The sequence below is a fragment of the Armigeres subalbatus genome, chromosome 2 (genome assembly GCF_024139115.2).
Source record: "Armigeres subalbatus isolate Guangzhou_Male chromosome 2, GZ_Asu_2, whole genome shotgun sequence".
NCBI classification, from domain to species: Eukaryota; Metazoa; Arthropoda; class Insecta; order Diptera; family Culicidae; genus Armigeres; species Armigeres subalbatus.
This window is the reverse complement of record NC_085140.1, coordinates 45086719-45113827: the sequence shown is the minus strand read 5'-3', so window position 1 is coordinate 45113827 and position 27109 is coordinate 45086719. Positions and strand designations below refer to the sequence as shown.

Sequence of the window (27109 nt, the reverse complement as noted above, 5' to 3'; positions counted from 1 at the left end):
TTAACAACCAAATCGTAACGCATTGGTTGCGTTACGCGGAAATAAATCATGAAATCATGATTTATATTCATGGTGTATTTTCATAGCATGAAAACACGACGGATTCATGGAATCATGAATTATTTTCTCATTTCTGGGAACGGATTTTTACCCGTGTGGACAAAGAATCAGAAAGAATAAATTTTGGCTGTTACGCCCTTTTCTAATGTTGGTCTAGAAATTTCCTATGTTGTCAATGTAATCATATATTTTTGGAGCTTAATGGGAAGAGTTGGCCATCATACACCTATGCTGCCATCATACGCATATTTGTCCCCTGGGATTACTATTTACATAAGACAGTTATACGTGTAACGGCAGTATTTGTAAATTTAATTCAATTTTATCCAATGAACCTGTGGATTTTTATTATTGCGGGTAAATTCAAAAGAAGGCATCATCCACTTGTTTGCTATACTGCGGGCAAACACGTGATTTGAAAGAAGGCGTATTTTAGGAAAATTTTAGTCAAAAGAATGTATCACTCATTTGCCTTTTTCCAATCAAATGCGTATTTTAAAAGAAAGAATCATTCGTTAACCTTATTTCGGACAAATTCGTGCCTTTAAAGAAGGAATTATTAACTAATTTTTATATTCTTGTGCCTTATTTAGGACAAACGAGTGCGTAGCACACAAAAATTATAGACTTATTTGCCCTATTTAGCGAAATGCGCGTTTTAAAATAAGGAATCATCGACTTAATTGCCTTATTCCGGGCAAATGATTTTTTTTTTGTTTTGGGGTGAAGCTAGAATAGACGTGACCATATGCTATGCTAAGCCAGAATAGCCGTGACCAAGCGATGCGACGTGACGTGACAGTTCATTGATAATAATTGTTATTCCTTTGCGTGAGTCGCGTCGCGTCGCATCGCACGTTGTGTTTACTCTGACGGGCGGGCACCTTTCCGAGCAGCACCCATGTTTCGAATAGATCACTGCAACATCTACGACCAGATGCAGTTACAATTAAGTCGCATCAACCAAATTTGCATCAATATTGCTGTTTGGGTTATGGTCATTATGCCAAAAGGCACATTGTATTTGAAACTATAGTGCCACAATGGTCCTTGCACATCCAACTCATCAAGACAAATGATTTTATGTATGGTCTTGCGATGATGTTTGTAAGAAAACAAGAAAATGAAATCATGTACATCTATATATTCTGTTTTCTGGGGAACGGTACATTCTGGGGAACGGTTTTCTGGGGAATAGTATAGAGCCGGTCCTCTCCGCCAAAGGTCGCATGACTTCAAGGGTGGTTTTCCATTTTTTTTTCCTTGTTTTGGGTGCCACCTGTAATTGAAAACCGAGCTCGAAAATCTTGCATGTCTGCTGGAGTGCTGATTGTTATTTTGCTGCTGCGTAGAGAATATTCTGCTGTCAGCAGCGCTTAAATGCCTTTGTGGCGATAAAAATCCTCGAGTGCTTGTTAGTAAATTTGCCACCACGATCTAAACGAATGATTTCGTTCTCCACACAGTTCTTCGACTTCGACTCTGGCTTATCCTTTAACAGATATGGTCGCATGCATCTTCTTTACTGCCGTTGCAACGCGTTAGATGCATAAATGTCACATGTTACAATTTCAACATTTTTGAGGTTTTAGCGTCATATTTTGATAAGTATTTTTGAAAAATTCTGTCAAAACAAACATTCGAACAAATGGACGCATATTTGTCACACTAGAAAAAGAGATATAAAAATATCACAAGAGACAGATAGCACTGCGTGATGTGTCCTGAGGACCGTTCATAAAAGACGCCATGCCTTTAGGGCCATCTACAATCTACGCAGATAGTTTAGGTAGGTATGCATGGTCCTTTACCAATTTTCAGAATTCATATAGACGGTTGTCCACGAAGGAGGAGGGAGGTATTATATTGTCTAAAACCACTCCACGTATAATATAAACGGTCTCTTAGGAGAAAGAGATATGAAACTGTAACATACTTAAAATGTTCGAGGCCCGTAAAAAAGTGATACAGAGAAACCCTTTAGCAAACCCAATTTTTTTTATTAATGAAACTCACAATTATTGTGACATGTTGTGGCGATAATATTTATTTAAAGTAGGTATTAAACAAGTACAAAGATGAATCAGAAGCTTCTTGCCTCGTCGGAGGATCAATGAAAAACGATTTTTCCTCTTCACATAACAAGGTAGAACCACTTTCATGAGAAAAGTTTTCTTTTCTTCTTCAATTCCTTGAGAAGCATTTTGCCAACGTACATTTGTCTCGATAGAGGACAAATCCTTTACAACCAACTTAAATTGCTTCTTAGAAAACAATTTGCAGTATTTAAGGTCTTTACTCTTGATGTTATCTGCGTATCCAAGTACATAACGGCCTTTTCCAAACACCACTTTTCGCATGCAGTCCACGTACGGGCGGGGGTTATTGTGTACTGAGAAACGGTGAGCTTAGCTTTGAAGAAGTCAGTTACTTGTATATCAAGTATGTCAACATCGTTCTTCGCATTGCCAACCACAGACTTGAAGTTTTCAATACTGACGACACGATCATGGCGTATTTTGGATTCAACCGCCGCATGGAAAGAGTCAGCGGCCTTAAACGTATGTCCTGATTCGAAGTACTTAAACAGTATGCGCTCGACCTGAATTACATTACTGTTTATCAATAGGATAATGTGTTAGAATAAATTCCAGTTCTTATTTTGCGAACTACAATTATCCAACCAAAAGATAATTGTTTTCAGGTCAGCGTACTTCTTAGGGTCTGTGTCATTTGGAGAATTAAACTTAAAAGTGACAGTTCGAATTAAATTTCTGTTTTATTATCCAAATGAGACAGACCCTTAATGATTTGAAAATTTGAAAAAGCAGCTGAGGATTTCGTTTGCTGTGCAACCATTAATTGCCTCGGACCAAATGCTGCGTGCATGGAAATGCACTGGAAATGCAGAACACCAAACAGGTTGGTTTTCCAAAAGGTCACAATCATTAACTGTATAAATTTTAGGGCAGTGGGGTAAAAGTACGTAGGAACGGGTGGGGCAAGAGTACGCTTTTGAATCTTTAAGTCCTGATGTCATACTCGTATCTACGGCCGAATTAAGACTGCTCCCGAAGCCTAAAGATCCACAACAATGAAAAAGGGACAGAAATCGAAAATTATCACAAGTTCTCCTTCTAAGGATAAGCTGAAGTCATTTGGTGTTAGAATGGACTTAGCGAACAAAACGCTGAAGCGAAATTATAAAATTGTATCAGGTACTGTTTTACGTCCAAACATGTTCTGAAAACACAAGTTCATCTAAATGATTATTTCATTTTATCAAAAGCAACATCCATAAATTCCGCTATGCTTAGCTGGGAGGGTTTGCGAGATGTATGACGAGACGATCCATACATATTTTCGTAGTAGAATGATACTGGGTTCTCAAAAATGTTTCTTGCAAATTTTCCTGCTATATACAAAAAGTTGCGGTTTGAATCTGAGACCATTGTGTGTTTCTTTGCTTCGCGCATGAAAATGGAATGGTTTTTGTTTTGCGCAAAAGTAGTCCTAATTTCCTTCATGTTTGGAATACAATATGTTTATTGGTTTGATGAAATATCATCAATTGACCAATAGTAGCATGCATCCATTGTTAAAAATATACAGATAACGGTATCAGACGCCCGTCAATATTCATTCTTTAGTCAGACTGGTATGCTCCCCTATATTTCGACCCCGAACCTTTGCTTAGATATCGCTTTTTTTAGTTCACACAAGCCATAATTTGAAAGCTATTACATTTTTTTAAATTACTTTTAATTAGCGTGTTTTTTAATGGAACATTAAGTTCAACGCAGGAAAGCAGACACTGACCTATACTGCCGTTAACCGCAAGTCGAGCTCATTTGTATATGGAATCCACACCTAGGCAAGACCCACAACTCGCAGTAGGGAGGGGTCATGCTGGACATAGTCCCTGTTTGTATGAAAATCAACGATGGCGTTATACGTACTGGCATGAATTCTCGAATACCAATGTAAATCGAGATTTTTGCGCGTACTTACCAATACTAATCATGCATCAAATAATTCGATTAGAATGCAGTTGAATAAGAAATTATGGGTGATGCTCAAATAGATCTTTCCCAAAGCCATAGCCCATGCTGCGAAAATTCAATCGTATTGCCCATTGATATCCACGCTGCTAATTACTGAATAAAACTTTAAAGAAACTATTAAGAGAATAGATAAACAAAACCATTCTGTTCTCATCATTTGTAGCACGCACTGATAGACCTTTCAGTAAGGGTGCATGTGACAGCAACACTAAAAGCACACTAGAACCCGGAATAATCATTTAGCAGTGGTTGCACTTTTCTCGCACATAATGAAATACAAAGAGAATCACGCATAAGAGAACAATTCACATTTATTTGCATTCATTTTAATGCGTCTCAGCAAATTTTTGAAAAATGTTTTTAATTTTTTTTAAATATAATCGTACTTAGAACTAGAAACTAGCAAATAAAAATTCATCACACTCACTCTAGTATTGCACCGCCAAACTTTTGGCCTTATTTTGATTACATTCCTCTTTCCACTCCGTTTTTGTTTGCGTTGACGCGGCGCTACTCCACTAACGACCAAAGTAATCCCCAATAATCCAACGAAATCTATTTTCAGAACACTCGGGTGCTAAATTTATCCACCCATTTCTTGTATCGTTTTCATTGCGGTACTCTTCTTGTAATACTTGTATATCGGTGGCAGTGGTTTCCTACAAATGCTTCGTATCGCCTTCATTTCCTTCTTCGAACGTATAACGATTTCGTCTGTTCGTCATGATTTCTGCAAGTATGGCAAGCTGTTCCTTTTTAAAATTGGTAATAAATCGGTTTTATGATGGATCCCCAGTCCACAGCGACTCCAAAAATACCAAATGCCATAAACGGAAATTCAAAACTCTGGAGAAACAATCTCTTCCTCGGGTTTTGTCGGACATCCAACGTTGATGATCGTGATCGAAATCAAAACAAGCGCCGCGCACGTGGTGATCATGCGTCGCCAGTCCTACACATATACGATCGGAAAATTATTTATATTGGATTGATGTGGGTGGTTTTTGAATTTTGAACCGGGTGCATCTGCAACCATGCAACCGGTTGATGGGCTGGCAGTTTTCATTCGGTTGTTTGTCAGCGTAGAACTTTTCCGAGCGCTCGTGCGTGCGATCATAACGGCGATCATCGTCACGTAATTGCGGCAAATCGCGTTTGTTTGGAAGCAACTATTAATAAACGAACATAATTCTGTCCGCAGACTGCGTGCGACAGACGGAGGTTGTAACGGTTGTTGGTCACTAGAACTAGAACAGTGTGTTTTGAAAGGCAGCGATGGAAGAGGATACCAATCCAACGTAAAGTATCGTTCGTTTTCGGTGAAGAAATATAGTCAGTGATTGGATATTGCTGAATGAGTAAATTTTCTTGAATGATCTCACTCGAACTCGTAACTCCGACAATTTTGGTTTGATGCAATGCTATTCTTTACTGTATTAAAGATATTCAAAGTAGAACACGACTTTGTTCAAGAACTTTGGACAGTTTCATTTAGCAACTCTTCTATTTACTATGTAAAGATTTCTTGGATCATTTTTTATTACGGTGTTACAATTACATATTGAGCAGCACATATTTTAAATTGATACTTGAGGAAACCAATCAGTTATAGATCATGAATTCAGATTTTAACAACTGATGGCGTTAAATCGCAACAGATATTAATTTCTTCTTTTATCGCTGATATTTGCTGATATTTGCAAATACAAAAAACAAAAACAAAATTTATGTAAAATTTAAATATTTCATTAGGCTAGATGTACCAGTTGTGGCTATAGCACCAGTTGTCGCACATGTGCTTTATATGCCAAATGGCCAATAAAATCACCGCAAACCAAGTTCATATCGATAAAGCATACTCATATGATACGATAAAACCTTTGATCTTCTCCACAACAAGCAAAGCATAATTGTAAAAATTGATTTTGCTTAATTTTTGACGTCCTTTGCACCAGTTGTCGCACTAGTGGTCCCTAGTTGGCCAGTCCCATAAGAAAACAATGGGATTTGTCAAAAAAGGAACCAAATTTAAAAATAGTGCCTCAACTGGTGCATGCGTTCCTATTATGGATTAATCAATTTTGATGATTATAACAAATTTTATTGTGGTTTTCACAGCTGTTCTAAGGAGCAGGAAGTCAAACCTTTCGCTTGATATATAAAGTCCACCCACATGCCTTTTACTTATTTAAAAAAAAAATAGTTGTTCTTATGTATGGCGACAATTGGTACACCCACCCTAGTTCTTTTTCCAATAAAATTTCGAATTTCCTACTCAATTAATGTTTGCCGCAAAAAAACCATAAGGCCTAGGCTTGTTGAAGTTTCGAGAGGGTTTGATTGGCTGCTCCCTCGAACGACAGTTGTTTTGCCGTTGAACAGGGTCATCAAGATAATCGTTCTGAATTCTCCTGCCCGAAGTGCAAAGGACGACATCACACACTAATCCTCTTCAAACCCGAGAAAGCTGCAGGATTTACTACACCATCCAGTAATCTCGCCACAAATATTCCTTGAGGTACACCATCAAATCTTTCCCAGGTGGTCTCTGATGCCGCAGTATCCAACTCAGCTCGTTATTATTCATCTTAGGCTTTACTAGCTACAGCAGTGGTGTGGTGATCATCGAAGATGATTAAGGAAATCTGGGGTGGCATTGCGCACCTCGACTCGAAACGAGCAAACCATGCAAACTGTCATACGAAAGAGCTGTCGAAAGGAGATGCGCCTGTTTCCGGCGAGAGCGTTTCCAAACAGTGATGCGATCAAGAGTTTCAAGCTACTCTCGTAAGCAGTGTTGTAAAATGTCATTTGCATTCGTTTGTATAATTTTCCCGGAACTTTTTTCAGACACTCATTTTTTGAGATTTATGCTAACGTAAGAACTGTATCACACACACAAAACGCGACGCGAGACTGGACATAACACTTATGGTTCTTACAAACGAAAAAGGATTTTTTTTTAATTTACCTTTTTGTCGACCGGTTTCGGGCTCGATGTTGCCCATCTACAGGACGTGGTCCAACTGGTTACAAATGGGGACGATTACACTTTTTTCAGAAGTTAGCTATTGATTCTTGATGTATGACGAACTTATAGCACTTAAATGTGGCTACAACTTTGTCTAGCAAGACATTGCTGTAAATACGTAATCTGGGGCGTGGGAGGCAAAATGTCATTCAATTGACATTATGTCAAATGACACGTGACATTTTGGAGAGTTTTCACTCTCCAGCATTAGATGTTATATTTAGAGTAATGTACCCTTGACCAAAAATATAGCCCTACTCAAGCTTTATGAGTACATTTAAAATTATGATATGAATTTTACTTCTGAAGAAAGTTATTCACAAATTAGTCAAATGACATGCAGATGACATTTTACAAGAGTGCTCGTAAGTTTAATTTCTTGACTCTTCAAAAAGTGACCTATCCACTACGTCTATTGATCCCATAGGATGGATGATCCCAGACGGAATCGAACAAGCTGAGCCGAGATTCAAATCGACTCTGCTACGATGTCCAGCTAGGTTCCAGTTGCTAGGTGCTTGATCACAGATTTCGTTTCAACCCATACGTGAGGTGTGACCGACCCTGTCCCACTTCCGTTCTCCAATTCCAGTTGCTATCGGCTTCCACTAACGGAGCTGAGCTGGGGCACGAGTTCACCAAACGAATATTTATCCTGAAATTTGATTATATACGCCAAAATAACAAACAAAAAATTCCGCATATTGTAATAATCACTGAAGAGGCTTCTGAAAGAATTCCTAGGAAATTTACGAAGGCATCCCTTACTTTGAACACTAATCCATACAGTTTTCTCGGTAGTAAGTCCGGTCATCAATACATCATGAGCGAAAGAGCGGGCTTGGTAGTCATATGGCTATTGCTTCTGCCTCTTACGCAGGAGGTCGGGTTCAATCCCAATCCCAGCGAAATTTTTCCAAAAGTTGAAAACGATCCATAGTTTTGAATAAATGTTCCAATCAATTTATACAATTGAAAATGTATTGAATACATGGGTAAAAAAACGTTTCGATTGAATTCCTGAAGAATTCCAAAAGAAGCAATTCCTGAAGAAATATAAGAATTTATTCTGAAAATTAATTGGGGATTACTTTGTAAATTCTCTTGAAAATTCCCTTATATTTTTTCTGGAATGTATTAAATAAACCCAAAATAATCCACCACCACCTAGGGTACACCACTCGATACGGAAGCAACGCACAACTGTCATTTTTATTATTTCACGAAAGGAAGGAATCACATCCATCATTGCCTTATTCTGGACAAACTCATACTTTTAAAGGAGGCACATCACAATTGCCTTAACTGCCAAAATCCAGGCAAGCGCCTTCTTTTAAAGAAGAAATCACATCCACTATTTCCTTACACCGGACCAACCCCGGCCTACTTTCAAAGAACTTTCAACAAAAATGACAGTTGTGTGCCGCCTCCGTATCGAGTGATATGCCCCCTAAAACGCGAGCACTTTGAAACTTGGATTCCGTGAGGAGTGACCTTAAAGAAGGAATTACATCCGCCATTACCTTAATTCGGACAAGCACCTACTTTTAAATAAGGGATCACATCCACCATTGCCTTATTCCGAGCAAAAGCCTAAATTTAAAGAATGAATCACATCCACCATTGCCTTCATCCGGGAAAGTGCCTACTTTTGAAGAAGAGAACCTTTAAGAATCACATCCACTACTGCCTTGGCTAATAAACATTGCTTTTCACTGGGCAAACCATGATTCTAATAGAGGAATAACAATTATCCTTGCTTTATACTTGGCTAATGCAAGCTATCTACGAAATTATGACTCTTTAATATTATTATCGACCGGTGTTATATTCATCATTACAGTTTTTTTCCCAGCACCACTTAGTCAAGCAACTAATTTGATGAATACTAAAAATTATGCCAAATGTCCGTTATGCCAAATGACCCTCACTTTTGACGCTGTTCACAATTATGCCAAACGTCCGTTATGCCAAATGGCATTTATGCCAAATGACCTTATGCCAAATGGCGTTATGCCAAATTACCTGCTCCCGGACTACAATTTCTTAAGGGGCTTCCTAAAGATTTTTTTAAAATGAATTCCTTTGAAAAAAAATCCCAAGGAATTTCATTCTCCGAAGCATAAGAACTAGGCCGCTAGTGTTAGTTATTATGCTTAGCTTGTCCGTTTATTGTCCATTATAGTGTAAACCATGTTTGGTTTCTTCACCAACGTCGTTTGGTGTGGATCATCCGAACGGGAGTGACATTAGCAATCTTATAACTTTGCTTCAACTGTATTTCCGAACGAATTTCGAAAGGAATTTTTAAAAGAACTTCTAGAGGACATATCCGACATATCCGAGGAAATTGCTAAAGGAATTGGATCCTTTTTCTTAATCTGAAACAACGAAAAACTCAGAAAATATATTAAGCTCTTTTAGTGGAATGTATTAAACGAAAAACTGTTTTTTGAACAAATTGGCACCGAATCTTTCGATTTCTTCGATACAGATCAATAGTTTTGGAAATACTCAACACGCTGGGGCACTTCCAGTGAAAAACTGTAAGCAGTAGGCTAGATGTACCAGTTGTGGCTATATCACCAGTTGTCGCACTAGTGCTTTATATGCCAAATGGCCAATCAAATCACCGCAAACCATGTCCATATAGATAAAGTAATTCATATGATATGATAACAACTTTGATTTCCTCCAAAACAAGTAAAGCATAATTGTAAAAATTGATGTAGTAATACGAGCGGTGGATTTAAAGAAGAGAAATTTAATAAATTAAGATAATGTAATTAGAAAACCAATAAACCGTTTTGTACTTAATTTATTTGTAATTTGAATGAGTAATCCGTTTTCTTGAACAATCTTGTTCGCTTGCATCGAAAAAAAAATCGCCTTGTAACTGCATTGCGCAACACTCTTCAAATGGGCGGAGCCTCACATACTCAATTATTGATATAAAACTAAGAGTATCACCATTCTGCGACATTCACTCAACGAACGCGGTGACGAACGGTCACACTAGTGGGTCGGCGCTTCCCCAAACAGCAGTAGGTCGGACGGGCCTAATTCCTCCCACAGAAGGGAGGGTATTTAAGCAGTGGTGCATTAGCACCACGGCTCATTCTTCGGACGGACGGTCACACCAGTGGGTCGGCGCTTTCCCCACGCAACAGCGGCATCAGTTCGGGTGGCAATTCAATTAATGCCTAATACTACTTGGTAAAATGCATTTTTTATACGTGGGTCGCGAGACATATAGAATTTTGCTAGGTGGGTCGCATATCCAAAATTTTGGAATGCTCTGTTTTAGGTCATCCAAAACTTCTTGGCTACAGATCTACAAATCAATGAGCGTGGCGATTAACTTATAATCTCATATGTAACTTCATGTGGAATAACCTCATTCTGGTCGCATTGGGTAGTTCATCATCTTTTAATGGTTGGAATGTTACATATCTTAATTGATCCAGTGCTTACACACTCAGTTTTTATTTATACAGCTCGGCAAATTCCACACAGCCGTTAGCCCACCGAAATAAAAAACTGAAAACCCGGCAAAATTAACGTTTGTTAGCTGATTTTCGGCAAATAATTAACTGATTCTCAGCAATTTTGACAGAAATCTTGGCAAAAACACGTTTGTTGGGGCTCGGCTGTGCGAATTTCAGTAAAAGTTTAACAAATTGCTGAGATCCCGGTAAAAATACATCTACAAATCAACACCATAATGAATTCCTGGGCATGGAGTATCATTGTGTTAGCCTCATGATATGCAAAACCAAAACTGATCTTTTGGCTTCTGGAGCTGGAGCACGATTGGGCACGTGACCCAACAAATTGTTTTTTTCCTTCATTTTCCTTGTAATTGCTAGAATTGTTTTAAAAAATTGGTTTCGATTTATTTCGATAAACAATTTCTTGATTTTCTTGAAATAATTTCCATGAAGTCCTGGAGGAAGTTCTGAAGGAATATCTGGAGAAAAATATTAGAGCCTTGAAGAATTTCTGAATTTATCGCCGTTGTAATTCCTGGAGAATTTTCTGAAGGAATCTCTGGAGAATATCATGAAGGTATTCTAGGAGTAATGGGAAAAGAAATTGGTAAAGAGATTTAAGTATGTCAGTAATTCCTTTAGGAGGTCCTTTGGAAATTGCTCTAGGAATTCGGAGATAGATATTGTTTCGTCCAGTGTGGGACGACCCTACGTTGTGTTTCACTTTCCAGGATCCAGACGAATAAAGAACAACTGCTTGATGACTTCAACTGTTGGTTTATTGCCTCCGAGAGGCAGCGTGCCAGCTCGGAGGTTACGATAACGATACTGTACACTGAATTGATTGTAGAGTCGCCTTTTATAGGCGACTCTTAGTACGGGAAGACAATTATTATTATATATTACAATTATTGGGGACGTGTGCACAAACATTCAAATTTAAAATCTAATTGGACTTACAGCGCGCCAACTGCTACGCACATAACGCGAGCAATTGGCGCGAGAAAAGAGAATAACGAAAAATACACATGAATAGCAGCTCACACGCTGCACTGTTAAACTTCAACAGCAGCAGAAATGGTGTTGGAAGTTCCGAAGAAATCACTAGATTAATTTCCGAGGGAATGGAATGTCTTATAAAAACACCAGGAAAAATTCCAGTGGAATTGTCAAAATAATTTCGAAGGAGTTTTGTAGAATTTTTAAAAGTATATATGTATGTATGTGATTATCCATCACCCTGGCTTGAGTCTTGCTCTGATGCGGCTCCACCCAATAGTACAATCGAATTTAATTACCATTCTGCTTTCAATGCACTTCTGTGTGAAGGGCAAGCAACGGAGGTAGCGGACCCGTAACCAGAGACACTTACGTGAAGCCCGCGGGATAGAGAGAATCTCCTTTCGGCAATGTAATCCATTATTTATTTTTATTTATTCAGACTAAGGCCGAAGTGGCCTGTGCGGTATATAACAGTCTTCTCCATTCGGCTCGGTCCATGGCTAGTGGCTACACGTCGCCAACCACGCAGTCTACGGAGGGTCCGCAAGTCATCTTCCACCTGATCGATCCACCTTGCCCGCTGCGCACCTCGCCTTCTTGTGCCCGTCGGATCGTTGTCGAGAACCATTTTCACCGGGTTACTGTCCGACATTCTGGCTACGTGCCCGGCCCATCGCAGTCGTCCGATTTTCGCGGTGTGAACGATGGATGGTTCTCCCAACAGCTGATGCAACTCGTAGTTCATTCGCCTCCTCCACGTATCGTCCGCCATCTGCACCCCACCATATATAGTACGCAGCACTTTCCTTTCGGAAGCTCTAAGGGCGCGTTGGTCCTCAACGAGCATTGTCCAGGTCTCGTGTCCGTAGAGGACTACCGGTCTATTGAGCGTTTTGTAGATAGTCAGTTTGGTACGGCGGCGAACTCTATTCGATCGGAACCTCTTGCGGAGTCCAAAGTACGTACGATTTCCAGCCCACTATGCGTCTCCGAATTTCTCTTCGGGTATCATTTTCGGCAGTCACCAGTGAGCCCAAGTACACAAATTCTTCTACCACCTTGATTTCGTCACCACCGATGCAAACTCGCGGTGGGTGAGCCATATTGTCTTCTTTTGAACCTCTTCCTATCATATAGTGCGTCTTCGATGTGTTGATGACTAGTCCGATCCGCTTAGCTTCCCTCTTCAGTCTGATGTAGGCTTCCTCCATCTTCTCAAAGTTACGTGCCATAATATCTATGTCGTCGGCGAAACCAAATAGCTGGACGGACTTATTGAAAATTGTACCACTCGTGTTAATCCCTGCTCTTCGTATTACACCTTCCAAAGCGATGTTGAATAGCAAACACGAAAGACCATCACCTTGCCGTTACCCTCTGCGGGTTTCGAAGGGACTCGAGAATGCCCCTGAAACTCGAACTACGCACATCACCCGATCCATCGTCGCTTTGATCAACCGTGTCAGTTTATCCGGAAAACCGTGTTCGTGCATTAGCTGCCATAGCTGGTCCCGATCGATTGTATCATATGCGGCTTTGAAGTCGATGAATAGATGATGTGTGGGCACGTTGTATTCGCGGCATTTCTGCAGTACTTGGCGAATGGCAAACACCTGGTCCGTGGTGGAGCGTTCGCCCATAAAACCCGCCTCACGCTCGTTCGTAAGAAGGTTCCCGTTTATGTCCTTACACATATCGGGCTGTGGCACGTGGCCCTTACGTGAACGGTTTAACTTCTCATAGAACTTTCGTGTGTTATTAGGGAAGATCCATAAAGTACGTCACGCACAGTTGGTGATTTTTGACCCCCTCCCCCTTCGTCACACTTTTGTATTAAACCTCTAAAATTTTGTATGAGTCGTCACGCTGCTTGGAACCCCCCTCCCCCCTAGGAGCGTGACGTACTTTGTGGACGGCCCCTTAGCGCGGTACAGTTGCTCCGTTTCTTCACGATCTCGATCTTCCTGCTGGCGCTTTTTCCTCCGGAAAATCGAGTTTTGTCTGTTCCGCGCCTGTTTATATCGTGCCTCGTTCGCCCTCGTGTGATGTTGCAGCAATCTCGCCCATGCTGCATTCTTCTCTTCCACTAACTGCTCACATTCGCCGTCATACCAGTCGTTTCTCTGATCCGGGGGCACCGTGCCAAGTGCAGCGGTTGCGGTGCTACCAATGGCGGATCGAATATCTCTCCAGCCATCTTCAAGAGATGCTGCGCCGTCGAGAGTTTTGAGCGCAGGCATACTGCAACGAGGTAATGGTCGGATTCAATATTCGCACTGCGGTAAGTGCGGACGTTCGTGATGTCGGTTAGAATGTGGTCGATTTGGTTTTCTGTTTCTTGGTTAGGTGATCTCCATTTTTCGGGAAAATAAGGTGCTTCGGATTACCATTCCGCGGGAGGCTGCGAAGTTTATGTATCGTTGGTCGTTATCATTCGATACGGTGTGCAGACTATCCGGTCCGATGACCGGTCTATACATTTCCTCCCTTCCTACCTGTGCGTTCATGTCGCCGATGACGATTTTGACGTCCCGCAGTGGGCATCCATCGTATGTCTGCTCCAGCTGTGCGTAGAACGCTTCTTTCTCGTCGTCGGGTCTCCCTTCGTGTGGGCGGTGCACGTTGATGATGCTATAGTTGAAGAAACGGCCTTTAATCCTCAGCTTGCACATCCTTGCGTTGATTGGCTGCCACCCAATCACACGATGGCGCATCTTACCCAGTACTATGAAGCCGGTTCCCAGCTCGTTGGTGGTGCCACAGATTTGGTAGAAGGTAGCCGCTCGATGCCCGCTTTTCCACACTTTATGTCAAGTCCAACAGATTTCCTGCAGCGCCACGACGTCGAAGTTGCGGGGATGTAATTCATCGTAGATCATCCTGTCGCAACCTGCGAAACCTAGCGACTTGCAATTCCATGTTCCAAGCTTCCAATCGTGATCCTGTATTCGTCGCCTAGGTCTTTGCCGATTATATCGAGTCGCATTATCTCTTATATTGTTCGTAATGAGTGGTTTTCTAGGCGGCTTATTGGGCCTGCGCAAACCTCCTGTCTCGTCGGAGGGCCGTCGTGTCAGGGCTGTTTAGCGTCCCACCTAACACCAGGACTTGGGCTTGTGCGCTTTGAGCGGCACACGGTCGCTTTGGTGGAGCCTACTTGCGGATTCATGCAGCTTAACCCCACCACATCCTAGGCAAGCCCCACAACTCGCAGATGGCCTGGGGAGGGATCGTCAAGCCCTTGGACATAGTCCCTGCTGCCCGCGAATGTAATCCAACAGACTAATAAATAGATTCGCAATCCTTTTGAGTTTTCCGAGGATGTCTTCTTTGAAGAAGGACACGTAGAGTCCATTACAACTGTGGGGAAGTGTACCCATCTACATGAGTAGAAATTATTAACAGTATTACTAAAAAGAAATTCTGAAGGAATTCTTTATGGAATGGTCAGTGTGGATCTTATTTGAATTTTTGAAGGAATTTCCAAAAGAATTCCTTAAGAAATTTCTTAAGGTCCTAAGAAGTTCCGAAGCAATTACTAGGGAGAATTTTAAAGAAAAGCCTGGTTTCATTTGTGGAGAGTTTTTTAAAGCACTTCGTGAAAAAATTCTTGATCGGATTGCTGACAGAGTTTTTGAAGGCGGATGAGTTTCTTGATGACTTACCGAATTAATTCCTGAATATTTTTCCTAGGGAGGTATTTATAAAAAAAAATCTGTAGAAATTTTCGAAGGAACTCGTGCAAGAAATTCCCAAAGAATTCTTAAGAATATCCGAATATCTGCAATCTCGATATTTTGGAAGTTTTTCTTGGCATGCAGTCTTGATTCTATAGCCAAAACTGAGTTTGTTCTACTACTGTTCGGACTTTCGAAGAAATTCTTGGAGAACTATAGGAATTTCTGTGTACATACCAATAGCTATTTGTTCGGTAAATCCATTAAACATTTCTTCGTAAATTACTTTCAGAATTCTTTCGGATATTCCTTCAAAGAAATTCATTTAAATTCTTTTTATTCTTTATTATAGAGTTGATGTGATACTTTCGTGATACTTATATGACTGAAAGAGCCGATAATAGTCAAACAAAATTTATTATAGAGGTTTTCAGCCCTGGTTCACCTCTTTGTGATGCATTTTATAATTCTGTTAGAAAATCTTTCAGGTTCTCTTTCGGTTATTCCTTCAAGAATTGAGTCAAATTCCTCCATGAGATCCTTAGGAAATTCCTTCAATAAACTATACAAAATTCATACAAGAATAATTCCGGATATTAAATTCCTTCCTTTCCTTCAATATTATTGTATTCCCTAACCTCGACCAAACCGCGAGTCTTACGGTTCCCAAAACTAACATTAGAATCATAATAAACTGTATTTAAAAACATGATTCCGGCTCCGTAACGCTTCACGGCAAATGAGCCTTTCAAATAAACAATAGATTAAAAAAAATAGTTCCGGAAAGAATTCTTATTTGGAGGAATTTATAAAGGAATTTTCGAAGAAATTTCCAAAGGTATTTGAGCGTTAAACTTATTTTCAATAAGAAAAAAAAACACCTAAACAAAGGTTCATAAAAATTAAAGGAATTTACAAACGAAATTTTAGAAGATTTTCCAAAAGAATGTCTGAGGGGTATTCTCGAAAGAATTCTTGAAGGAATTTTAAAAGAAATTTTCGAAGGTCTACAGGAATTTTTGAAAGAATTTCTAAAGGAATTTCTAGAGGAATGACCGAAGGAATTCTTATAGGAAATTCGGAAAGAATTCCTGAAGAATGTTCTTAATAAATTCCAAAGGAAAATTTCGAAAGAATACCAAGAATATCTTCCTAGAGTTTCGGAAGAATTTTTTTGAGGAATTACTGGAAGATTTTCTATAATATCTTAAAAGAAATTCTTGAAGGAATTTCTAAAAAAAAATCTAAATCAAATTCCAAATGATTTGTCCTGAAGAGATTTCCGAATGTATTCCTAAAACAGAGTCCGTAGGTATTCCAATGGAAATTCTTGAAGAATTTTCCATGGGTATTTTCTAAAGAATTCTTAAAGGAATTTCCGAAGAAAAAAGTTTTCAAATTAATTTCGAAAAAATCCCAAAAGACTCCGTAAAGAAATTTCCGAGGCAATCCTAAAGTAATTTCAAGGAATTTCCTGAAGAAACTTTGAAGAAATTTTGGAAAGAATTTCCGAAGCAATAGCCAATTAAATTTTCAAGGGAATTCTTGTAGTAAATTCTAAAGGAATTCATAGGGAAATTCTAAATTAGTTCACCGAATTTCTTTTTCGAATTTTCTGAGGAATTTCCAAACGAATTTCTGGATTTATAGCTGAAGTAATTTCCACTGAATTTATGTGCTGTGATGCGCCAATATCCTAATGGAAGATGTTATGTAAACTTTTGCTGTGGAGATACAAGCTATTACTATTAGCTACAAGGTATAGCTATTAGCATGTTCACTCTATCAGTCTATCTGTAGCTAGCAAGTGTACAAAAGCCTAAAATACAATAAAAGCATGATAGGCCTTGCTGCGTGATTTTTTTTTCTCAGCTTAAAATTATTCACGCCGATTCACGCCGCCGCCGCCGAACATTGCTTACGGCGTGACGCCGCCGGTGTAAAAATGGCTTTACGCCGCCACCGTTCACAAATACTTCGGCGCACACCGGGATAAGCAGAATAAATCTTTGAAATGAAATTGTATGAAAAAATCTCCCGGAGAAGCACTTGTTGTCATCAACTGTTAAAAACCTGAAGAAAAGTCGATCAATGGAAAATACAAAACGGAAAAGCAACACTAAATAACATATCATCTGACACTTTCTTGTATGGGTTTCGTTCACTTTCTTTATTGAGAGATGTGCAAATCTCTCTAATAAAGAAACACTGCCTAAAATATTGATTTTTTTAAATCACACTTTGGAGCTCTTTGGAAGAACCAATGAAAATCGATTTTCGCAATATTTTGAATTGATTATGTTGCTGCAAAAATCATTATATGGCACGTTTGTTTTACCTGGAAATTGATGTAAAACACCTGCAAAAAAAACCCGGAAAAATCAGGGAACTTTGTTTAAAAACAATGGGTAGACGTTCCAATGAAGAAGTGCCTTACAACGACCTTCTTGGGTATTTAATTTGTCATAACGTTCCTGTAGGACTTTCGAGCATAGGTTGACTATTGTACTCGCACACACCCACACAAACGTTATTTGGAAGTAGCAAGAACTTTTCTAGGTATTCAATCAATTCATATAAATTTCATTCATTTATAATCTTAAATTTGTTTATTTTGTTGATGTTATTCAAGCCCATCTCGTTTGTTTCTAAATTCTGTTTGGATTTGTTTTGGTTTATGTTTGATTTTTCGTTTGTTTTTAAATAATCAAAATTCACAATTCTCGGATTTTCATTAGGTAAGCATTATTCAAAATTTAATATTGCAAATTAATTATAAATAACTTTTCAGAAAATAGAAACAAACATTATTTTTATTCAAACAAAGGTATCACGGAAAGAAATGGAAATACTGTAACATGTAATGAAAGGATCCATTTCCCAGCGGTCTAGTTCTTTGTCTTAACCTGCACTGGATACTTGGTTGTAGAACTGCATTATTCGTCGGTTCTGGGCAGGAATTGACTCCAAAGGGAAATGGGAAAAAAAATCTCCCATATCATCTCTGTCTCAGAAAGTAGAGGGGCAAATCAACTTTCCGCGGCAATCGAAGTGAGCGAAAAATGGTTATCACTCTCCACTGGAGAATCTCCAGTCTGTTTTTCTTTCCCGAAAAGCGATTTTTCCCCGAAAATGTTCGGAAGGGAGCATTACGAACCCTGATATTTTGGCATCAGCAGTCGTATGTTTAATTGCAAAAGCAATAGATCACTCAGTTCAAACGTTGTTTTCCCTTCAGGTGACTTTCACAATAATCCTGAAACTATGTAGATTTGATAACTTACTTGATGCGCTTTCTCCAGAGGAGCGACATCCAATTTTTTACTATGGATTTTGACAGGTTTCCTGTTCGTTTTTGGGTGATAAATTTATCCCCAGTGTCAAATTATCCCAATACTGATTTATTTTGCAATAGTATGTGCGTGAATTTGGAATGTTTAGTTTTACAGAAGAACATAATGCAAAACGCCCATACCACTCAATAATGCAACATGATACAATCATGAGAAAATAGAGAAAAATTTAACGAATTATCAATTAAAACAATTTTACACTTGATTCCATGCTTCAAACTTAAGAATGTTCAACTTATTTGCTCAATTATTTAGAATGCTAGTTTCCCAAGGTACTGTCTATGCCTTTGTTCGTTTTATATCATTTTCACCCTCGCAATTATTTATGTTGCATTCGCAGTGCACTCGTATTGGTGATTCAGAAAAGATGTGACAAAGATGGCGTAGCTTGTCATCCCCGTGACTTTCTCGATAAGCCTATGCGGAGTATCCTTCTCCACCAGCCTACCACGAACGCCTACGGTCTCTTCCGAGTTCTCTGCTGAAGATTATCTTCGCTTGACGCTCTTCTAGAATACTAACAACGTATCCAGCCCATCGTAGCCTACCATGATGTGTAAACAACAATATTCACCTAGTATACACTGGTAGGCATAATAAAGTGCCCACTTGCCGATTTTCATACAAAATGATCAACTTTGGATCTAGATCTCGGTTGCACGTAAACCGATTTTCCTGAGCTCAGTTGTAACCTAAATTATACCATAACCGTCTATGTAAGGGGATGTCCATATACCACGTAGACAGGTTTTGATCAGTTTAATATATCCTCTCTCCCAGCGTGGACAACTGCTAATATAAATTTTCAAAAATTTGCATGGAACGTGGACATTCGCCATACACCCTCTCCCCCTAAACTGTGGTAGGATAAAGCGGAGCAAGATGGGTCACGGGGTAAGATGGAGCAGGGCAGTTTTTGAGCATCGTAAACATTTTAATGTAGAGATTATGTTTTTGTAGGAGGAATAATTTGGTTCTACTTTATTGTCACTTGATTTGATGAGAAAATTTCATTTTGGTAGAGTATGGCAAGGGCAAAATTTTTCAGCATTGTTTCTCATGCGAAACACACTTTCTATAAAACGTGTAATCTCGTCGAGCAATGTAAAATTTTAACAAAAATTTTAAAGTAATATAATGAAAGTATAAAAAGTAATGTAGGTAGGTGATGTTGTACTAACTGCGATGAAATAAATAAATTTATTGAAAAATTAGACATTGTAACATAAACTTGCAAATAGAGCAAGATGGGTCAGCACATACTGAAGGGCATAGTTCGTATTCAAAACATATTTTCCATTGCTGATTCAATCATCAAGATTACATTGGAGCATAATGGCGTTGATTTGATTTGAGAAAGCAATACACGGACGGCTTGTTTTCATATGAAATTGCAGACATTTTTAAATGTAGAGCCATTTCTTCATCCAAAACTTAAAAATATGTTTTCATTAAATAAAATTATTGGCAATAAAGCTATCTATCTGTGTGTAATTTAATAATGGGAATAAAAACAATAAATATTGCAGAATTTAAAGGTGAACCATCTTGCCCCGCTGTTTGACCCATCTTACCTGCATTTTTACCCATCCCGGCATTTTTTTTTGATTGACAGGAAAATATACTTTTAATAAAAAGTGAATTTTTTGTTATTTCATTCCCCTGGCGTACAGATTATAAGCTATTTTTATAGATCCACGTTGAAAAGTTGATTTAAAATGTTTCTGTTTTTGGGCATTCAAGGTTCGCCTTAGGTGACCCATCTTGCCCCATCCAACTCTATATGGACAGCTCCTAAGGTTTTTCTAATACAAATTATCAAATTATTTTTTATTTATATGGAGCATAAGAAAATGACTGATCCATCCTCTCCCCAAGAGCCCTCACGCAATTAGTGTACGGTCCCTATCGCACTCACTTCACGCTACCTTTTATTTCTATGAAGGATTAATTCCTCTTCTGCCCTTGTTATGCTTTGTTCTCTGTTGAGCCAGGCACCAGTAACTAGCATACGACTCCTGGCAGCATTATTTTCGACATTAACCCGCTGATATTGGTGGGCGTGTGACTATTTGTTACAATTATTTGCAAGTGCATAAATGTTTTTATCAATGAATGTATTTTTTTTTCTTTTTCCTACTCTTTACGTGATTTTTTAAATTTTAAGTTCTTTACTCACGTATATATAATTCTATTCAGTTCGAAATGAACGATGCAAAATCTACTTGTGATTCGACTGATTTATTTTGTTGTTGAGATCCGAAACAGTTTCCCCATAAAATCACACTTTTCTAAAACACAACAGCTTCCACTTTGTTCTGTCTTGTGGATGAATATTGTCTTGTGGATGTCTTGCCCAAGGAGCACACAACATGCGGTATAGTCGATCAAATTTCAACGATCAACAGACGATCGACAGTTGTTTGTCAGTGAAAACTTCTCACTGGACGGATGCGCCTGCGCGCGCAGTCTGCAAACCGCAATAGTGAGCGCGGACTGATCTGATTCACTGCTCTGAGTTTTCATTCTCCCCGAATTTTCACTTCGGGAAAAATAGCCACTGTCAGACGCACGCAGTTTCCGTCGTGATTTCTGAACGTTTGAATGCAAGATTGATTCACGTGCTTCTTATGTTAGATGCATAATTTCTTCAGGAGGATACGATCCAATCGCGTGCTTTTTTGTTGCGTGTTACTGGTGGTTGAAGATTTCTAGTGAGAAGTTCAACAAATTAGGAAATTTTGAATAAGTGAATGCGGCGAAAGTCATAATTTTGTCCTCTAAGAAAGGTGAAATGATTGTTTGAAAAATGAAGGGTGTTGAATAAGATATTAAAAGTGAAAACATCAAGGGCAAAAAATTTCCCGTGGGGATGAGACTCTCATTTTCATTCTATTGATATATTACACGCGTGCTAAAAATAAAATCCGCGCAGCGCGAGCAGATAAACCCAACAGCTATCTACTCTGGCTAGAAGAGTAGAAAAGCGATTTAATTTATGATCTCTTGTCTTAAACAAACAAATATCAAACAAATTTTCACAGCGTGCAACAACAACAGCAACAGCAGCAAATTGACCATCGTTCGGTTGACAATCCGGAAGAATCTGTCTCGAGTGAAGAACCCGTCAGCTTTGGGCAAACCGAGGCAGAACCCACCGTGGAAACCGCCTGCCGGCGTGGTTCTTTAGAATCCCTGATCTGTAAGGAAAAACTCCACTCGGAGGACAAGAGCCTGGAGCTTCTGTCGCCGACCTTTGCTCACACCGAATCCAACTCGCACTCGTTCAGCGGAGAGTTCAACCTTGCTTCGCTCAGCTCGGACAGTGGAATACAGTTCGGTCGTGGGACGGAGGAAACGTCCGGGGCGGACTATGTGTCCTCTGTGAAAACCAGTGACAGTGACAAGTCCCCATCGAAGAAAACCATCGACGACGACCTGAACGAGCTTGACGAGGAAGAGGACGACGTCAGCGGGGAAGAGCATTTGGAGATAATCGAAGAGACTGAAGGACAGAGGCGCCTTTTGCTGAGTCCATCTAGTGCTGCTGCGGCGATAGCAGCCCAAGACCGAAGACGGTCCGGTTCGTCCAGTTGTTCTAGTTCTAGTGATTTGAGTGATCGGGAAGTTGACCGAATGTACGCGGCGTCGACGGTGTCCGGTAGTAAGCCGGACGACGATCAATCGTCGGGTTTACGGCGGTCCAACAGTGTACGTGCGCGGGCCAATATGTTCCAACAGATGGAAAGCCGGATGAAGGAAAACGAAAATCCGGCGGCGGGTCTATCGCGCGGCAGACGAGGTAAGTGCAATAACAAATTTGCTATGCTTATTGAATTTTCTACAGTGGTTAGAGATAAAGCGTCCCCATTGCAACCTCTGCTTCAGAAACACCGCTTGCAAAACGGAAAACCGGGATTTATTTTTAAAACTCTAATCTCTTGAACGAAAACTCTCTGACTTGCGACTGCTTTTCCGCTCACGTTTCCTACTGCCGGGGATAAGTGATTACGTCAAGTAAAACAAAAATCTGGTAAGAAGGCAGCGTGTGTTTGTGTTTGCTTGGCGGCTTCGTTGTTTGGTTTTTGAACATTCATTTGAGGGGCTTTCCCTTGGTGCGAGAGAATTCTCAATGTCTCGGTGGACATTGAAAAGTGTGTCGGTACGATTCTGTGCTGTGGATATCTGTCAGCATTTCATTTGCAAGATGAGGATTTTTTAGAAGTTCCTGTTAACTGACAAGATGAAAAAATAATGTGTAAATGAAGGAACAGGAAGGCATGAGGATGTTTTGAGAATCGTGTTTTTCGCCAAAATCCAAAAACAAGTCACATGTAGGTAATTAATCATGGTGTCAACGTTTGGCACACATTTTAACTCAGGTTTTGTTTCTGGCGCACAAATAAGCCCAATATTCGTCAGCTTAGTGCTTATTCTTACAAAGCCCCACTTTTAAAAGGTTTAAAACAAGCAACAAAAGAACCCTTTTTCCTTTTTTATCTACATATAATAACGATAAGTTAGCTTCAATTCAGAAGAGGCTCATTCATATAAATTTAATTCACTGTTATTTTCAGGAGACTTCCCGAGCAAAGCTTGAGAGCAAACCGATAATTAATTTTATTGTTGTGAAATCCCCTCATTTTGATAACTTAGGTTAATATCTTTTTGATCCTGCTGTCAAATGGGTTGAAATCCTATTCCTGCTGTCGATAAACGCAAATTGAAAACTGTTGATTTTCTTTGACAAAATAAGTAATCAGTTTGATGTCATATCAATTAATTTCGAATGAAATCAAAAGATGTAATCAATCACGAAAATTAGAATTTGAAAACAAATCATGATTTCAATTTGATGTCGACAAATTTATGATATCAGACTTTGCTCGGGTTTCTAGTCTCACAGGCAACACTTTTAAGCTGTCTTTAGAAGTAGTTTTCTTGTCTTTCAAGTCTTTCAGTCTTTCAATATTTTCTGTGCTATTTCGAAAACATTTCCTGGTGTCAAAAAAAAAAAAAATTAAATAATCAATAAATCATTCACAATATTTATGGGGAAATCGGAAGCATTTTCTGTAGATGTCATTCAAGCTTTTGGGAGACGTCTGCTCCTTGAATGAACATTGAAAAAAAATATGATTTCAAATGGGATAACCGTTATGGTGAAATCTCCCTCCCCCCGCAAAAAAATAGCAAGCATTCTGCTTTCTGATTTTTTTTCCAGGGAACTCAAATGGCTTTCCTAAGAGCTTGAAGATTTCCCAGAAAGCTTGAAATGATCCCCAAAAAACTTAAATGGCTTTCAGGAAGCTTCGAAAACTTTTCAGAAAATAAATAGAAGTCTTTCCAGATACTTTAGAAGACTTGAACGGATTGAAAGGATTTTCAGATAGCTTGGACGGCTTTACAGAAAGCTTAAAAGGTTTTACAGAAAGCTTAAAGGGCTTTCCAGAAAGCATGGAAGGTATCCAGATAGGTTGAAATGCTTTTCCGAAAACTTTGCAGAAAGTTTAAAAGGCTCTCCGAATGGCTTTCCAGAAAGATTCAAGGGCTTTCCAGAAAACCTTCAGTTTTCCAGAAAGCCTATAAAGCTTTCTAGAGAGCTCGTAAACGGTTTTCAAAAATATTGAAAAGCTTTCCTGAAAGTTTGAAATGCTTTCCAGAAAGCTAAAAACGCTTCCTCCTCCTTTTTTTCCTCGTTTGTCGGGTGAAGATCACTGCGTCCAGATTTTAGGACTATTGTGATATACCCTTTTGCTGTGAAATACGCAAGTTATCTCAGTAACATGTTTGTCACTGAGATACCTTGGTATCGATTGAACTCAAGACCATCTATTATTGATGAATAGAGATCCTGAGTTACAGTATGTGACTCCCCCATTCTGGCGAGACTAGCTTTATGAAGCCAACCACGTCCTTGGGGGATAAGATCCATATGTCAGCAGGCCCTAAAAAGGGCTTGCTGAGAACTTTGAACCTACGTTGGGTGAGTGCACTGCAATAGCAGAGGATGTGTTCTGATGTTTCTCTCTCCTCCTCACAGAAGCGGCAATTTGAGGTTTGGATCGCTCCGATCTTTTCTAGATGGTATCTGCAGGGGCAGTGTCCAGTTATTAGACCGGTGTAGATGTTGAGATCCCTTTGTTAAGACCTAATAGTTGTTGGGTCAGGGGTTCCGTAGCGTAGTTGGCTACATGTTCGTCTTATAAGCGAATGGTCATGGGTTTCATTCCCAGCTCCTCCACTAAACCCTAGTCAGTCGCTAGAAGCGCAGTCCGTACGGTGGCGTTTTGGGGAACGCGCCTCACCGGGCTGCCTGATGACGACTGACAAAACTGTTCTTCTCGGAGGCCATCCTCCAACGTTCTTCGATTAATGACAACTGAACAAAGCAACGATCACTGGATTCACCACATGGACAAATGAACACAATGGACTCACGATGATATGGACTGGCAACGACAACAACAACGAATTATGGACATATAAAAATAGATTCTGTGTGGACTCTGTACAGCAGAGTACCACAGTAGATCACGGCACAGTAGCGGTTAAGAACACATAGTGCCTACCAAATAAATATACGAATAAAAAAAATAGTTGTTGGGTTTTCTTGGGGTTAATCGTTACGAGCCTTTTGGATTGGCTCGTATGGGAAGTGCATTCCAGTTTGATGTGATTTGACTAACCATATATTTGTTCAGTTCCATTTTTACAGAGCAGTCTGAGATCCCGCAGAAGGGCTCAGGGCCAATGAACCTTTCATTAGATCCATTCCTGGCTAGCTCATCAGCAATCTCATTTCCCTCTAGTCCCGTATGTCCTGGGATCCAATATAGGTAGACTCGATTGCGTATGGATAAGTTTTTCAAAGCCAGAATGCATTCCCACACTAGCTTTGAGTTACAATTGTAGTTATTAAGCGACTTAAGTGCCGCTTGGCTGTCAGAGAAAATACATATTTTTGCAAATCTATACTTTCTCCTCAGGCATAATAACACGCATTCTAATATTGCATATATTTCTGCCTGAAATACTGTGGGCCACTGTCCTAAGTGGACAGAAATTTTTGTTGTAGGGCCATAGATTCCGGATCCTGTCAGATTATTCATTTTCGAACCATCTGTGAAGAAATTTATAGAGCCTGTTGGAACGCTGGGTCCACCTCCTTCCCACTCCTGGCGGGAAGGAATGAACACATCGTAAGGTAAGTCATAATTGACTACAGTTTCCATCCAGTCACTACAAATTCCTATTGTGGGATTTATGGCAAATTCATTTAATATGCTGAGGTGACCCGTAAGGTCTCCTGACAGCAGTGTTTTGTTCTCTTTAACCTTAGAGCACTTTTTCCGCTTCCAGCTTTATGAATTGATCTAACCGGGGCAGGTGAAGCATTGCGTCTAGGGCCAAAGTGGGTGTACTACGAACTGCACCAGTGATGGTTGTGTTTGATTCAAGAAAAGGGGTTTCAGTTGCACCTTTCTCCGTTTGGTGAAAGGGATAATGGAAGTTTTTGTAGGATTTATGCCTAGTTGATACTTTTGACACCAGGAAAAAGTGTGATTTAGGGCAGATTGCATTCTTTCCACGATAACACTTTCGAATTTGTCTCGTACGATAATGATAACGTCATCAGCATATCCAACCACTTCGAAGCCTCTTCTCTCTAAGCTGTCTAGAAGCTCATCCACCACCAGTGACCTCAACAAAGGAGAAAGCCTTGCGGACACCCCCTTGTTGCTTTAACAGTGATGTATGAACCGCTAAGCTCAGAGGAGATTTTCCGATTAGCTAGCATAGCATGTACCCAGGTAACAATGCATGGGTCGAAATTTCTCCTCAACATTGCTGACCCTATAGACGAATAAGAAGCGTTATCGAATGCGCCCTCAATATCAAGAAATGCTACAAGAGCAATTTCTTTTGCATTAAGTGTTTTTTCGATTTTTTGAACTACCGTATGTAGTGCCGAGATCGTAGATTTTCCACTTTGATAAGCGAATTGGTTTTTTGACAAAGGCATTGCTTTCATAAATTTGTGATTTATGTACTCGCATAGTACCTTTTCCATCATTTTGAGCATTACAGAGGATAAACTTATCGGCCTGAATGCTTTGGGGTTGGTTTTATCTCTCTTGCCTGCCTTCGGAATGAAGACAGCCCGGATTTGACGCCAATCGTTAGGTATGTGCCCCAAAATCAGACTCGCCTTAAAAATCTCAACCAAGGGTGGAGCCAGTGTTTTCCTCTCTTTTGGATCAACGCTGGGAATATTCCATCCATGCCAGGAGACTTAAATGGCTCGAAAGATCTCACAGCCCTCTCAACCCTGGCCTGAGTGAAAGCTTCCTTTGCAACCTTTATTGCGTCTTTTTAGATCCAGAAACCCATGATTGGATCTCTTGTGGATCTAAAAACGCTTTCCAGA

At 39.7% G+C, this 27109-nt stretch overlaps 1 protein-coding gene across 1 annotated transcript in view; it reads left to right on the top strand.

Moving 5' to 3' along the window:
• LOC134208949 (uncharacterized) overlaps window positions 1-27109 on the top strand; it is a 540525-nt gene that overhangs the window by 233034 nt on the left and 280382 nt on the right. The window contains exon 7 of the mRNA XM_062684917.1: window positions 21723-22480. Coding sequence (XP_062540901.1) covers window positions 21723-22480 — 758 coding nt within the window. The remainder of the gene's footprint in view (window positions 1-21722; window positions 22481-27109) is intronic.